At 42.5% G+C, this 17087-nt stretch overlaps 1 protein-coding gene across 1 annotated transcript; it reads left to right on the forward strand.

Moving 5' to 3' along the window:
* Positions 1–951: 951 nt before the first annotated feature.
* On the forward strand, positions 952–16631 carry NPEPL1 (aminopeptidase like 1). The gene is made up of 12 exons (XM_042801163.1): positions 952–1179; positions 2221–2406; positions 3583–3753; positions 6446–6535; positions 7232–7313; positions 7511–7653; positions 8201–8278; positions 11885–11985; positions 12633–12756; positions 13920–14096; positions 14783–14893; positions 15733–16631. The coding sequence occupies exons 1-12, from the start codon at positions 1030–1032 to the stop codon at positions 15889–15891; spliced, it is 1572 nt and encodes a 523-aa protein (XP_042657097.1). The 5' UTR covers positions 952–1029; the 3' UTR covers positions 15892–16631.
* The last annotated feature ends 456 nt before the right edge of the window (positions 16632–17087 follow it).

Genomic DNA, 17087 nt, shown 5'->3' on the forward strand with positions numbered 1-17087 from the left:
TGTAAGTGGAAGTGCACTCTGATGCTTAGACTTTCCTAGCTGCAGATTAATGAGTATCAGTTCCTTACTGACTTAGCATTAATAGGAGCGGCTTGGCAGATATAAAAAGATGAGGATAAATATCCTAATATATATTTAAAACATTTAAATTTACTATTAAAGCTGTCATTTGGACAACATTGTTTCTGTTTAGTGAATCACAGTGTCATATCTCAGAGCCTGTTTTGGCTTTTTCTTCTGTTTCTGGAATATGTTTTAGACGTATGTTTTATCTGATACCTAACTTCATGAGGAAACAAGGAATCTGGCTTTTTCCATTTTTATCCCTATGTAACTTCACACTCTAAACATAAAGCATTTCCATCTTAAAATGGTATCATGGAGGGGCAGTATGGACTTTCAGCTTGATACAGTTGCCCATCCGTTGTACACGAAGGTAGCTGCCTTAGCACCAATGGTTTTTCCATCTGTAGAAACGCAGTTGAACTCAGAGGACCTCACACCTTGCACGGCAGTGTTACCGTGTGGGTTTGGTTTTTGGGGTTGTTTTTTTTTTTTTTTTTTCCTCCATTTTCCTCTATCACCCTTGAAACTGTAAAACCCCTGATCTACTCATGAGTTTTCCGAAACCCAGGTCCAACACAAAGGCCCGGCGCAGGGCTTTTTACCAGCTCCGAGCTCCCGCGGCGCGCACCGCCGTCACGCACACCGTTGTGTGTGGGGTGGGGAGAAAAACCCCGACGCGCCCGTTCCGCACATCGCGGCTGGGTGCGGAGCCCGAGCGGCGGCTGCGAGGGGCCGCGGCGGGGCCGGTGCGAAGGGGTCGGGGAGGCCCCCGCGGGCCGGGCCGGTTCCCTCCCTCCTCGCCCTCCGGCCGCATCCGGGTCCCCCCGCCCGGCGCCCTGCCCGCCTGCCGTGCCCGGCGCGGCCGCCTGAGGCCGCCCGCGCCGCCGTGGGGCCCGCCCCGCGGAGCCGGCGCCGGGGCGGAGCCGGGCCGGGCCGAGCCGAGCCGGGCCGGGGATCGGAAAGATGGCGAACGTGCAGCTGGAGTTCCAGGCCAGCGCCGGCGAGGCGGATCCGCAGAACCGCCCGCTGCTCGTCTTGGGGCAGCTCCACAACCTCCACCGCCTGCCCTGGGCGCAGCTGCGGGGCAAGCTGCAGCCGCGGGTCACCGAGGAGGTGAGGGCCGGGCCGCGGCGGGAGCGCGGTATCCCCGTCCCGTCTCCCCACCCCGCCTGAGGAGCGCGGCCCCCGCTCCGGCTCCGCCATCACCGGTTCCCCCCCCCCCCCCCTCCCCGAGGCCGCGGCTCCCCGCCCCGGCCCCCCGCGGCCTCGTGGTGCGGGGGAGGCGGGGACTCGCCCGGCCTGCGGCTGCCCGCTGGCGCCGGGGCCTGCTGCGGGGGGGGGGCGGCCCCCGGGGAGGGACAGGAGCCTACCGGGCCCGCGGCGGGGAACGTGGCCTTCAGCCCCAGAGCCGGAGGGTTCTACGCAGAGAAACACACACCCCCCCCCCCCCCCCCCCCCCCCCCCCCTCCTCGGAGCGGCCCTTAACGGAAAAATAAAGGGGAAATGAGCCGGGCTCGGGGGCGGCGGGCAGCCTGTTGCCGCGGGGGGGGGAGACGCCGCTGCCCTGGGGTGTGCGGGCCTGCTTGGTGGTGGCTCGTAGTGAAACGATGAACGCTTTGCACCGCGGCTTCTACGCAGCCAGATGCTCGGCAGGTTTTTTTGCAGGGCTCCCGAGGCTCTTACGACAACGCTTAGCCTTTTTGTTTAGTCTGGGGTTTTTTTGTTTGTTTGTTTGGGGTTTTTTTTGTTTGTTTGTTTGTTTGGGGTTTTTTTTGTTTTGTTTTTAATCACATTATCGTGTCTAACAGTAACTCGGGACTAGGAAATCAATCTGTGTATTTATCAGTAGCAAAACTGTCTCAACTTAGGCTCTGAAGCATCCTTTGCCCCAAATGGTGTGGTTTTAAATTTTAATTCATATGCCTTAAGAGATGCTTGTAATGGAAAGTACATTTGTATTTTCTACTTAATAAACAAGTTTGTTGTATTTCCTGTTTCTTTTCACTCTAGAGGTTATTGTATTTAAAAGTGCGTGCATAATTTATTCATTTTCAACACCTAAAATCCTGCAATTAAAGAGTGCCTAAATGTGGTGGAAATGAGATGGAAAGAAAAGTCTGATACACTTATTTGTCTTTGAACTCTTCTCCCCAGATATGGCAATCTGCTTTAAGCACTCTGAATCCAAACCCCACCGACAGCTGTCCTCTCTACCTGAATTACGCCACTGTGGCCGCTTTGCCTTCCAGGGTCAGCCGGCACAATAGCCCGTCTGCAGCTCAGTTCATCACCCGCCTGGTTAGAAATTGCCTTCCAGGAGGTGTCAACAGATGCATTGTTGTAAGTGGCTATTTAAAAAGCCTTCTGGTGAAATGTCTAGTCAAGTATTTTCTCGACTTTTCAGGATTTTAGCTGTATCCAAGGAGACTGGAGGTGGGCAAGTTTTACTGATATAATTATAGTGACATTTATAAATGGTTTTGCTGTGATGTGTAAACAAGACCTAACTATAATAGCTTATGCATGCTCAAGCAGTTGGAGGGAGTTAAGGCTGAATATATATGGAATGTCTTCAACTAGGAATGTCCATACAAAGGGAACCAGTAGTGGCTTTTTTCGGACTAGGACTTCTGACATTAGAACGTGCTTTAGAAGACTGACGTAGCCTGCATGCAGGGTGCTATCTCTTTATTGCATAACCCATTTAAGGTGCCTTGTTTGTGTTATTCAGTGAGTTTTAAAAGTCTTAATGCAAAGTAATGCTCCAATGTGAGTCCTTTGCAGGACAAGCTCTTGGACTACTTTGGTCATCTTCTGTATGAGCCTGATGAATTTGTTTTTGTGGCTTCTCCAGATTAATTCAGATTTCTAGGTCGCTAGAGGAGATTCACGTAGTCAGTGTCAGTAACAAAATCTAATTATACTCTTCACTCGGAAGATTTATTTGCAAGAGTCATAACTCTACTTAATTTTTTCTCCTTACAGTTAACTTTGAAAATGTTTAGCTGGAACTGCTTTCCATTGTTAATTTCTGTAAAAAACTTCAGAAAAATATTCTACATGTTAAAAAGCTTTCAGGTTATTAGCCACATTCTCATATAATTTCTCTCTTTGATTCATTTGTTTTGGACACATAGTGAGGATTCCCATGCTTTTTTTCTGTCTTGATCTGTAGGCTAACCCATGTTAATTGCACTAGTATAATTAAAGCAGTCCAGCTCCCTTATAAGGATGTACTAATTCCCACACAGTCAAGTCCAGCGGTGTAATTCATTTCCCTGTGGGAAATGAACTGAACCAGTTCACTGTGGTAGTGTTCATACTGTTACTCCATTCATGCAAAACATGATGTATGAGTGTGTCTTGATTCAGACATCAGTTTTCATCCCCCCTTCTTTTTTTTTTTTTTTTTTTCCCCTCCTCACCAATAATATCACAGGTAACAGATCCTTTTAAATGTAGCCTTCCACGTCCCTAATGTTGTCTGACTTGTTTGTCCTCTGGTTGGTGTTTCAGATGGTCTGTGAGCGGTCTGAAGTCTTCGCTTCTGCTTGTGCATTGGCCAGGGCTTTCCCGTTGTTCACACATCGGTCCAGTGCATCAAGACGCACAGAGAAGAAAACTGTAACTGTAGAGTTTTTCCTGGTTGGGCAAAACAATGGACCAATAGAAGTGGCAACACTTAAAGTAAGATTTTGGGATTTTTCCATTACTCCTTCCTTGAATATTTTTTTTTCTTCAGTTCGTTCATGCACAAATACATCCGTCTCAGGCTATGTATGGAATAGATGGTGTATCTAAAATAATAAATTATCCTAGGTCAACATTCTTCGAAATTGATCAGCTCACAGCACCTGTGAGTAGTAATATTGAACATATTACTGCATCAAAGGCTGAAGATGTTATTCAGAATTTAAATTTCAGGGGTGGAAAACATCAAACAAATAGCACAAATAAAAGGTCTACTTTCTCGTGTTTATCATAGGTGCAGTTAGCCTATTTTTAGCCTTTGATATTGTATTGCCTTCGCTGTGTGGGCTTTTCACTTTCTTTTACCCAGGCAAAATCTGTATGTGGCTGTGCAGGTGAATATCACAGTGAAGTCACTAAAAGTTGCTTATTCTGGGATCATATATTGCCTCTGCTATTTCTGTCTGGTGTACCTCTCTGGCTGAGTTTTTCTAGCAGAACTGTAGCCAGAAACAAGTCCCTAAGAAAAGATACAGCTTGGAGGTGAGCTGTACGCAGTGGTTAAATATGTCTAAGTCATCCTCCAATAGCAGACACAGTTCCAAACCAAACACTGTTTCCCTTGCACCTGACTATTACAGAGAGGAAACTCCCCATCAGGTAACTTCTAATATGCTAGGTCATTCCTCTTACAGGTTAAAAAAAAAGTTAAAAGCTAGTCCAAGGTTTGCACTTCAGCTGTTAGGCAACTTCCTGTTCAGTGCTTCAGGGTCTGTACTTTGCTACAGATAGACACTTAGCTGATCAGTCAGTGAGGTTAGACAAATCCATTAAAAATTTTTGCAATGGATTTGACAAATGGTAAACTGTTGCTGCATCTGAAATTCACAGAATTGCAGCTTTAGAGTTTTTGTTTTATTTTGGTTTTTTCGTTGTTGGGGGGGGGGGGTTTCTTGGTTTTTTGTTTTTTGTTTTTTTTTTTCTTTTGTTATCTTTTCCTCCATACTCTGCAAATTGATTTGGCCACAGCAAATGATGCCAGACCAGTTTTCAGGAAAATGACAGACAGACGTGCTAGGAGTACAACTGTTGATCACTCAATTTTTCCATGCCCCAAATCAGAAAAAACATAACTGGTGTCAAAAACCGTTCCTTCAGATAGGTAGATTCCAAACCACTTGAGTTATTTATAACTAAAAACCAAAGCTGAAATTATTTCTACCTCCTGTTCTTCCCCTTGATGTCAATGCCAAAACTATTACTGGCTTCCTCCAAGCTAAGTTTTCACCCCTTAAATTCAACCAGCACCAGACAGCTAATGTAAGAGCATGGAAGAGGCACGTGGTAGGATTTTTTTTAGCTAAGCTTCTCCCTTGGCATGTTGCTGTATTTTGCACTTACTGCATTGTCCAAGATATTTTATGGTGAGGACTAGCAAGCGTTGTCACAGTTTTACAAGGCACTTATTAAAGCCTGCCATTATTGAGTTTCTCTTGAGTACCCTGGAAGCCAGACCCAGGCACAGTTTATTTTTTAAGTCTCATTGTTTCCCTCAGTCTTGACCTTTGGTTTAGAGCACCTCCATTTACCTGCATGGCGCTAATGGTGAATCACTCCAACCTAGCTTGGCTCCTGAGGAGGTCCTTATCCCTTTAGGGGAAGTAAAGCAATAAAAGTAATTGTAGGGAATCGGGCACCATTCCAAAGCAAGCCAAGGTTTATGAGTCTGCTGGAATACAGAACATATAGAGTCCTTAGGCCAGTCTGGCCAAGCCAGACTTCAGATGCCTCAGCACAAATCACTATCCAACACATCAGATTCCTTTCAAATCATCTTGACTCACCCATCTGCTGTGTGTGGTCTTCAGTGTAGTGTGGCTGCTGGAAAGCTTGAACAAAGTTTCCTTCCACCTAGTCTTTTTGTTTCAAGCTGTTGATTCACAGGAGTTAAAAGTTGAAGGTTAGTTTCCGGTGCCCTCCTTGTCCTTTTTGCCAGGAGAACCCTCCTTTAAGGAAAGAGCCTTGGCACGATCACTGTCGACCGTTTTGATTCTGTCTGCTCTTGCTTAAATAAGTTTTTACTCATCCAGGTGAGGGTCAGTCCATTTTGCTTCAGGAATGAGGGAACGGATGCATGCATCTATTTTACACAAATGTGAAATAGTCCATATTCCCCATGGGCCTGCCGTATGGGATGTCTTATGGTAGTAATTTGTACTGCACTCAGCCACTCTGCCTACCATATATACGCTCTGCAGTTTCCCATGTTGTAGATTATGTAATCTCTGCAGGTTTCCAACTCAAGCAGCCTATAAGCTCATTGTGATTTCCTCAATTGGCTTCCTCTTGTCTGTCTTTCTTCTACCTCACGTTGCCTTCTTGGTCTCCCTTTGATAGTGGAGAAAGCTGCTAAATTTGCAATCTCAATTTGCTGTGGGAAGGAATACAGTCACGTAGAAATTAGAGCTCAGGGAAAAATAACTTAAGCTTAACACGTACAAAAATAATGGTTAGCTTAGCTGACATTATTTAATACTGTACAACTGCCTGTGATTGGTTGCAGTTAAGCATTAGTGTGCTCCAGAGGAACTACACATCTGTTATAGGGTGCACAGGGCTAAATGCAAAGCTGTGCAGAAAACCAGCCAAACCAAGGCCAGTTCTCAGGTGTCCTCACTTCTTTTCATAGTGTCTGGCAAGTGCTACAGAAGGAGTCAGGCTGGCTGCTCGAATTGTGGACACCCCATGCAATGAGATGAACACAGACACCTTCCTGGAGGTAGGTAATACACCTGATGAGTAAGAGTTACTAATTGTAAGTCTAGACTACAGTAATCAAGAACTAGTGGTGCTATCTTTTAGCAAAACCTGTATGTCAGCAGTGGGAAGCACATCAAAGAACCTGTCCAAGGATGCTGAGGCTATTTCTTTGGCCTTTAATATTTCTTAGAAATCTGCTAAATTGGAAGGAGGCAGAGGGTACAGCTTGGAGTAAGGCACTGGGAGTCAGAAGACATGATTTCTTGATTCAGTCATGACACTGACTTCTTTGCCAGTGCTAGTGTTGTCTTAAGCCTGATAGTGATAAGAGATTCTGAAATTATAGGACAGGAGTTGACACGTTTCCAAATGAGTTTTATCATAAAGATCTGGAAAGCTGTTGAGAATGAAAACGTTTCTGTCCAATTGCATCATGAGCCAATAGAGTAAACAGCTGGCCTTTACCTCTGAAGATTTCTTTTACTGGCAGAGCTTAAAGGTCAGATTTGTATCTCATGCCATAGTAAGTCAAGGATGTCTCAGTGGAATTAGGCCATTGGAAAACCAGCACCACTCCCAAAATTGTGAATGTCTGTATGTGTATGCATGCAAAAATCACACAAAACCTTTATGTGGGTACCCATATGTGTGGAAAGACACAAATGTGTCGTTCTGATGACTGACTGACAATGTCCTTTTTCTTTTAATGAATAAGGAAATCAAAAAGGTTGGCAAGGATCTGGGGATTACTCCAACCATTATTCGAGATGAGGAGCTAAAAGAGAGAGGCTTTGGAGGTAAATCTTGTTGAATATTCAGCTTTTTTCCTAGAAGTTAATTGGAATGTTTTGTCATCTCCATTTGTAATGTTTTATTTGCACATTTTTGAAACAGTTTTATTGCCCATAGTATTGCAAGTTTTTTTACAGAAAATAGCCAGATTGCTCCCCACAGTCTTTCTTCCGCATGAGTGGTTTAATTCTCTGTTTTCCAGGTATCTACGGAGTTGGCAAGGCAGCTCTGCATCCTCCAGCTCTAGCAGTTCTCAGTCACACTCCAGATGGTGCTACACAGACCATTGCATGGGTGGGCAAAGGTATTGTGTATGATACTGGAGGACTCAGCATTAAAGGGAAGGTACATAAACACTTGTTCTGCTGCCTTTGCATACAATGTTGTTTCCTGGTGGAAGTAATTCAGTTAATGTCTGTAGGAAACCAAAGTATATTTATTTGAGTAAACACTTGATCTGCTGTCATCCATACGGACACGAGAAGACCACACAGGATTCAAGGAACATTTTACAGAGCAGTTAAATAGATACCCGACACTTTGCCCTTTAAATATTGCCCACTGCTAGGACAATGCAAGAAATAAAGATGTTTAATTTCTGATTTTGGAAACCTATCCAGAACCCATTTGAGTTGGCCTCTGTGCAAATCTTGTAAACAACATTTTTGTTTTTTCTTTTCTAACAGTTTAGCAACGGAGGTTTAGTATTTTCTAGTTCTAAGGCAAGATCCACCAATAAGCAGGTGCACGTGTTCCATGTTTCTGTTACAGCTGAGCACTGTCAAGTCTAGGGTTACACAAGCTTCAGAAATACTAGTTTTAGCAGACACTATGTGAAAATGTCTTTTAAACTAAAAAGAAAAAAAAAATCTCTATGATTCTGTTTAAACAGACTACTATGCCTGGAATGAAACGAGACTGTGGTGGAGCAGCTGCTATTTTGGGTGCCTTCAAAGCCACTGTAAAGCAAGTAAGTAAAATGTGTTAATTGATATCATGTATCTAAGCATTGCCAAGGAGCAGTCTGGCTTTTGGATATATTCCCAGATAAGGGGGCCAATCTAATCCTGAAGTTCTGACTACTAGTGATCTTGAGCCACTCTGCTCTTTCTGCTATTTCATGAAAATATTTCAAATCTTTACTGAGACCTTGAGAATTGTGAGAAATTCTTTGAGTGCTAATTTTTTTTTTTAAGAGTCTTTCTTCAATTTCAAGGGTTTTCTGTGGACTGGGTGGTTTCTAGTTCCTTGAATCAGATTTATACTCGAGTTATCCAGTGCTGATTTTGTTTAAGCTGTGGGATTTGGGGCAGCTGTCATCCCCTTAGCAAAGAAGGGGCTGAGTGACTCTGGGATATGAAGTCTTGTCCATATTCCAAATCCTGTGCCAGTTCTAATATTAACCTACTGGGGAAGTGGCAGCTCTAGTCTCATCAGGCACTGCTTGTTGGTTTGCTTCTGTGGTCAGAAAGTAGTAGGGGAGCTGAGAGGAAGCCAGGTTTTGAAATACGAAGAATTAAAAAAATGCATATTGCACTTTAACAATATGAACTGGGGAAAAGAAGTGGCTGCTGCCAATAAAACTCTGCCCTCTCCACAAATCCAGTGACTGAGTCTTGCTGACAGAGCAGCTCTTGCCTCTAAGGAGTATCCAAAGTTCAGAGAACATTTACTGCTGCAGATTAATGCATAGATCTGATGGAAGCTCTGTCCAGGGGATGATCAGTGCCAAATTCACATTTCTCAACAGTTCAGCTCTGTGCCTTGGCCCTAGCAGCATGTTTGATGTGGAAAGATTGTAGACTTCACAGTTATCTGCAGAGACTTAAAATTGAAAACAGATTTGTGAGCTGCATCTTGGGCAAAACAGCTAGCATTCCATAGCTAAATCCTTCAGAAAGTTAGATCGCAGGTTTGCAAGGGACAAGAGCTAGAACTTATACCATGCTTTGGGAGAGTCTGGAAAGCCATGGATGTGGTACCTTCTTTTGGTGATTCAATCCTTGTTTCTGAAGTAGTTTCGTGTGTAATTATCTGCACTGAGAGAAGTCACATTCACCACAGTAGCTGTGAATATAGGTGATCTGTCATTTCATATACAGTTATTGTAACAATGAATAAACTGGCAATAATATGTTTGGACAAACTGAGCCTGAAGAAGCTGTCATACCTCATAAGAAATCTGTATCTTTGTATGTAAATACAAAAGAATTATCTTACTGCTTGATTTTACAACCTCATGTAAGAAGACCTGTTAATGAAATCCTTACACAAAATGTATTGGAGATAGGCAGTGGAAAGAATTTGTCGTTACTGTTTCAGGACATTTTTTTTAAATGCTCTTGAGAATAATATAAAGCTGGAAGAGGTTTAATTTAGCTATGTTTTGTCACAGAGACTGAAGTCAGAAATGTGTGTTGAATAGAAAGTTCCATGGGAAGAGGGGCAGAGGTTATTATCCATCTTCAGAAAATATCTGCCTACATGCTGTTCAACAATTTTACTATGTGATTTAAAAAGACTTTGGATAGCAAAATTAAGCACGTGATTTTTTTCCTAGATAGATGCATTTTGTCCTTTGTGAGCTTTCCAACAGAGGGGAGAAAAGAAAACCATTCACTTAAATATTTAAAATCCTTCTTGATCCTGTGTGCTAACGTACTGAATCCTGCTTTTGAAGAGCTATAGACAATGAGATTTAGGAAAAGGCAGCTGATAGTGGAAGCAGGTTTTCACTTTTTGACAGCAGATTAATGTCATCTCCCAGTCAGAGGAGGAAAGTTTGGTGCAGTCCAGTGAGAGATCGTGAATGGAGTGGTGTTTTTGCTACACAGAGCATTTTGGAAGAGCGAAGGATCAAAAGTGGAAGGTTATCTCCTCATCAGTGCTGTTTGCCCACTGGCTGGACTAGAAACTGCAAAGTTACTTTATGGCTTGTAGATGCTGCCCATTATTTTGAAAGGTTTTGATTGATACATTTGCTCTTTAGACTTTAGAACATGAGCTGATTCAGCAAATCCAGATTACTTCAACTACAAACTTTCAAAGAGATTAACAGTAAAACTGGCCCTGGTTTCCCTAGAAATTTGATGTTTTTAAGGCTATCCCAGTTGAGGAGGAAGTGTTTTTATTTGTTAAATGCGACTATCTGTCTTTCTGCTCTTAGGATCCCTCCACACTGTACAGTTGTTGTATGAGTAAGAAGATCATCATACATTTTAAACCATCATCCATAACCATATAAGCACTTGATTTTAAACCAAAATAAATCAGAATGGGATAAGCCAGAAGAGAGGAGGCACGGGGAAATAAAAAGTTTGAAAATGCTGTGTGCCTCCCAGTGGGAATGATACATTAGAAGAAACAAACCAACCCAAATTCATCTTAGCATGGATACTTTTGGTTTTACATGGAAAGAGAGAGGATAGATCCCAGCAGGGTGTATCTGACCTGTGGTGCAGGTTGGATGCTGAAGGGCAGCGAGCTGTCTCGTTGGCAGCTGGGAGATTCACTTGAGACAGGGGAGTACCACCGTGTTCCAGGATTGCCATGATCAAAGTTACTTTCCAACAAAATTCTCAGAAATGGAATCTCTTCACCTGGGGCTTGGCTTTTTAGGGAAAGTATACAGTCCACAAATGGCTGCATATTAGCATTTATTATTTCCATTTCAATTTTCCACTATTACTGTAGGCTCTTCCCCAGTGTGGCAGAAATGACAGGAAGGAGCTCAGTTTCTCAAATGGCCCCAGCTGTATCTTTGTTGTTATTGGAGACTAAATAAAAGCAGAGGGAAATACAGGGTTTGGAAAATAATCCCAAGCATCCTGACTGCCTGTGTAATGTCCTCTCACAAGCCTTTGTCACTTTGAAAGCATCCACTGCTTGGATCTTTCCTTTGTGGCTCTGAAAGGTGAAGGAGTTACACAGTCCGGAGGTGTTGTTTGTGATCTCTGTTGTGAGTCAATGTTAAAGTTGTATTAAAATTAGATGAGTGAAGCATCACATCTTTGGTGACATATTCTACTGATTTTCATACAGGCGTGCTGTAGTTTAGTGACTCTAGGGTTTGTTTTTAGTGAGCCTGGCAGCTTCCTGGTGAGCTCAGTGGGCTTTGGAGTTGTGTTTGTGAAGACCTTACAGGAACTATCTGTGAAGAGCTTAAACGTGCTTTTTACAGGGAATCAGTCTGACTAAAAATAACCCCCCTTCCAGTTGTATCTGCACATTGCATATAAAATATGTTTTAATTTTGATACCTTGCAACTGAGGAAAGATTGTACTCGTCACTGCTTAATTCACAAGGGCTTTCTAGATCCCTTCTCAGTTGTCTGTCAGGTGCATATTGGCTTTTATTCAGTCTCCGGTGAGAACTCTAAAACCAGTATTAGATGTTACCCCCTTGCCCACTTTCTATAGCTCTTGGCCTCAGCTTCAAGTTATAAGACATTCCTCACGGATTCCCCATATAATTAGTGACATTGCTGTCAAGAGGTTATAATCCTTCATTGATTTCAGTCCAAATAAGTTATCTTGATGTAAATCAAAAGCAATTTCTCTCCTGTTGTTGTTACAGGGTTTTAAAGACAATCTTCATGCTGTTTTTTGTTTGGCTGAGAATGCAGTCGGACCATGTGCAACAAGACCTGATGACATTCATGTTCTTTACTCTGGAAAGTAAGATTGTACCTATCCTTTTCAGAGAAACATTGAGAGGAAACATCATCTTTGGTTCTGTTTATCTGAGTACCATGTAGATTGTGAACCTGTCCCTTAACAGCTTCCCTAAATATTGATAATAGTATTTCTGACAGCCGCAGCCATGAGTTTTAAGTGTGCTTAGAGTTTCCTATTGGGTATGTAAATACACATCAAAATACATATTGTATATCGTGAACTGAAGTTTCCTTAAAGCACTTGGGTTTAGTTCCAGTTTTGTTCCAGTACAACCAGTTTTCTGTGTCCCTCTGTAGTCTATATTGTCTCAGTCACAAAGGCAGGCTATCGCTGTAGAAGAATCTCTTCTTGTTTTAAGCAGAGAATGATACCTCTTTGTGAAAGGCCCCTATCTGGGCCTCCCATGCTAGGAACTACAGAGGCCCAGCAAACAGACCCAACCATGAGGACAGTACTATTGTAACCCTTTCCCATGTGTGCTCTGGATACTTGCAGCTGGGGAATAAGCAGCCATACAGACTCACAGAGTCAAATAAGAAAGCAGGTTGGGTTTGAGTCTGCTTTCTCATCCAATATTCTAGTCCAAACAGATGAGTCAACTTCCAGCCTGAAGCACTGTTGTATTAAGTGCCCTCTCTTCTTCCTAGAACTGTGGAAATCAATAACACTGATGCAGAAGGTCGACTGATACTGGCTGATGGAGTAGCTTATGCGTGCAAGGATCTTGGAGCTGATATCATTCTTGATATGGCCACTCTTACTGGAGCTCAGGTACTGATGCAGAACTGCTAGCGAACAGGGGGTGCATCCTTCTACTGTCTGTGCATTACACACTTCTTTGCCTCTGTTCTGCTAGTATTTGGGGGAGAGTAGATATCGTCAAATATTGTGCTTGATGGTGGCTTCAAAACTTGTGCAAGACAAAGCTGCCAACAGCAACCCCAGTAAACCCTAATCCTCTGTGCATGTGGCATGTGCTATGAATGTGTTACTTATCTGCATTACTCAGGTAGGGTTTTTTTTGTTCTTTATGCAACTTTCTTGCTTTTGCATACTTAAATATAAAAAGTTATATTCTTCTGATGACATTAGCAACTGATGTAAGGGATCCAGTACTCAATGTTTGCTATTCAGTAGCTTTATGATTAGCAGAACTGATTTGGACAGTGATCAGGAATTTTCTTGTCCATGAAATGACTTACACTGTAAGTCATACACAGAATAATATAAGGGTACAAATTTAATGCTGTTGTTTTTGAAATCTATTCCTGTTTTATAGAAGGTTATATTAATGAGCAGTGATTCTTGTGGTTTAATTTTCTAGAAAATTAGTTGATCTTCATATCAGGAGGAGAAATGGTGGCAAATTTTAGAGTGTTGCATACATTGTTGTAAACATTAATCCATCAAAAATTTCCCATCACTGTCCTACTGGAAAACTGGTGTGATGGTGGCTTCTGGGTTTTGTATATTTGGAAGGAAGCAACCTTTCCAGTGAGTGAGGATGTTACATTCAGACTATTTGTGTGATTGACACACGTTGCTGGGGTATCCTCTGTGTGTGTGTGTGTGTGTGTGTTAGATTGCTGGTTTAATTTTATTTCTGAGGACAAATAATTGTAAAGTGATAAAGTTTGCTTGCTCAATAACTGTAAAGAAATGTTTTTGTGGAACAATGGTTTGAATATGCCAGACAAATGCAGACTATTTCACTGCAGGATGCATTTTCAGAAGTTTTAAAAGATTCAGCAGTAGCTACAATGTCTTCATCTACATTTGTAACACAGACTTGTGGAGTAGTTTCGAGACTTTTTTTCTTGGTGGTTTTGTTAGATGGAAAGCAGCTGTTAATGCTGAGAAGGGTGTAGTACAGAATTATCCTACCCAGCACAGTTAAGGTGAATCTTTCCTGATTTTGTCTTATATCTCACTAGGGAATTGCTACAGGAAAGTATCATGCTGCTGTCCTTACCAATAACGAAGAATGGGAAAAGGCTTGTGTTAAAGCTGGCAGGAACTGTGGAGACTTGGTCCATCCTCTTGTGTATTGTCCTGAGCTCCACTTCAGTGAATTTACCTCTGCTGTAGCTGATATGAAGAACTCTGTAGCAGTAAGATTTTTTTTTTCTTTTAAATTTCATTTATTACATGAAAATATGTGTTTTCTAGATAATGCGGTGCTGGCTTGTTGATAGCTGGCTGAATGTTCTTCAGGTGGGCTGTAATCTTTTAGAAATGGGCTGTAGAATTATGGTCTTCAGGGTCTTTTACCTGGGGATTTTGCAGGCTGCATGTTACTACACTGATACTTAGTCTCAGTTTTAAACAGGGTAGCCTCCTGCAAAGGTATCTTTGGGCCACTTTCCTCTTAAGCATGGCCCCAAGACAAATGCTAAATTCCTGGACAGAGACAGTTTAAGAAGTGAAGATGGGTATTCCTCAGATCATATATAACCAGCAGAGACAGTAACTGGGAATGCAGAAACTAGGAAATTGAAGACAGAGGCCTCGGGAATTGCTGCAGCTGATTTTGCTGCATTTGAGAGTTCCAGTGTGCAGTTAAGTTCCAGAAACACTGCAGAAAGGAGTTTAGGCAGAAGAGGAATTGAGCAGGGCCAGACTGCTACCAGGGATTAAGTCAAAGGGCTTACGGTACAGTTGGTTTGCAAGACTCTGGTTTAGAGCCATTCGTTAAACTTTGAACTAGATTTGCACAACTGTCTTTTCTGTAAGCAAGAATAGAACATTGACATTTTCTTTTCTTGCAAGACCAATTGTATTTTTATTATTTCTGCAGGACCGAGACAATACTCCAAGCTCCTGTGCTGGGCTCTTCATTGCTTCTCACATTGGCTTCGACTGGCCTGGAGTCTGGGTCCATATAGACATTGCTGCACCTGTCCATGCAGTGAGTATGTTCATATGACTTATAATACTTTCCTGGGGAAGCAGGCTGGGTAAAGGAAACCGCTTGTGCCTGCAGATGCTCTGAATTCTGTGCCATCAAATTCAAAGCAAGATAATTAGGTGGAGAAGAGTTCTTCTGAAAATACTCTTCATCTGTGTTGTAGACTTCTTTGTTCTAGTAGCTTCATCTCTTCATATTTTTCATTTTGTTTTTAAAATGTTCTAATTGTCAGCTTAATCAGCAACATCTTTATCATTGTAAACTACTCCAACTTGCCTGCTTTCTGTTCACGGCACTCCTCACCTTCCACTTTCATCCATGTTTTAAGATGATTGACCAGTTGATCATCCTGCCTGCTGACCTGCAGCAGAGAAAACATTTGTTTCCTCTTGGGGCCGGGTTTCCTTTCTTCTCTTTGGTGGATTTTGTGTATATTCTTTCTTCATAAAAAACAAGCCAATTTATTCCCCCCCCACCTCCTTTTTTTTAAACTCAACTTACTCAGCTCATACTCCAAGTCCATGCTCATGCTGGATGGAACATTCCCTGCCCTGAATAACACTAGCATAAATCCCCCCTCGAATCAGTGTGAACTCTGTTCTCATGTGAATCAGCCGGCGTGTTGGTGTAATCTAGCCAGGACAGATTCCAATAGCAGTACGGATACAGAAGCACCAGCTGAGCAGGCCTGCCCAGGACCCCAAGTATTCGCTGTGTCCATGCGCCATCCCTGCTACTAAATTAAAACTAGATTCAAATTACACAATCTGAAGTGTGAATAGTTGTGTGGTTTTTGTTGTGTTTTCTTGTTTTGTTTTGTTTTGTTTTGTTTTTCCTAGGGTGAACGTGCTACTGGCTATGGAGTGGCTTTGCTGCTGTCCCTGTTTGGAGGGGCATCTGAAGACCCTTTGCTAAACATGGTGTCCCCTCTTGGGTGCAATGGAGACTCTCCCACTGAAGATATGGAGAGGGATTCTAAAAGGCGGCGCCTGATTTAATGCGCCCCCAGTCCTACTTGACGGGGTGCATAGGTTACCTCACTTTGCACTGATTCATTCTCAAGCAATGAAAATGTCACACATCAAAAATTGCCATTTTTTTTTACTATCATGATAAGATTTATTACTTGTTTCTGATAAAAACAGCCTGATTTCTTGGGGTTTTTTTAAATTATTGGTGCACACAGTTGCTGAACAGTATCAGTGGTGCAGATTCCAAGCTCAACTAACTGTATCAGGAAGAGGACACCTCCTCCTCTGAGCTCCTCACAAAACCTAACTAAGTGCATTTATGCATGAGAAGCTCTCTCTAGTCTGAAGAAGCAACTGCAGCTATTGCTTACAAAGCCTTCTGAATTACTTATTATATGTGAGGTTTTATCAGACATTTCTGCAGGCCCCACTACATCTCAGAACACAGGACAAGGAAAAAAACCCTGTAGACTTGGCTTATTCAGTGACAGTTTAGCTTAGCAGCAAAGAAGATGTAATGAGAAAAGGCCTATAGTTTTAATAAGGTGCTGTTTCCGCATGTTTAATGTTTCTCTGACCAGTAAAATCAGCGAGAGTGGTCCGGAACGTATCTCTACGTAAATCTTTCACATACAATTACAGAATGTATTCATGTTAAATAAGGAAAAAAATAGAGGGACTGTGATTGAGTAAAATCGGTTTACAAAGCAGAGTGGCTTCTTGCCACTTAATAAATTTATTATTATTAAAGCAGCTTACGTATCCCATGTGGCGTTTCATGGTATTATTTACATTTCTGAGAACATGGAGTGCTCCAAAAGTTTGTGTGCGACATCATTACTCTGTTCAGATTCCTTTCCCCAGCACTCATACATCTGAAAACAGACCTAATAGAGTAACAGCTTAGACTGAATGGCTCGGGGCAATTCTGAAAAATTTACACTGATTCACTTCGTTTGATTCAACAGTAATCAGGGATGCATAGTACTAGTTTCTGTATAAACCAGTCACAAGGAGCTTACAAGCACTAGTTTGGCTTGGACAGCCACGGGGAGTGACTTGCCCTGACTTATGTAATGTCAGCGGCAGAGCTGGGAACAGTGTGACCACGTTTTAATCGGGGCTGGTCCCTGCCCAGTAGTTCAAGCATCAGCCTTTGGAAACGTTTCTTGGCTCAGCCAGAGTGTTGATGGTGAAAAATCCCACCCAGCACACACATTTGG

The sequence above is a fragment of the Tyto alba genome, unplaced genomic scaffold (assembly GCF_018691265.1).
Source record: "Tyto alba isolate M040663 unplaced genomic scaffold, T.alba_DEE_v4.0 Super-Scaffold_33, whole genome shotgun sequence".
NCBI lineage: Eukaryota > Metazoa > Chordata > Aves > Strigiformes > Tytonidae > Tyto > Tyto alba.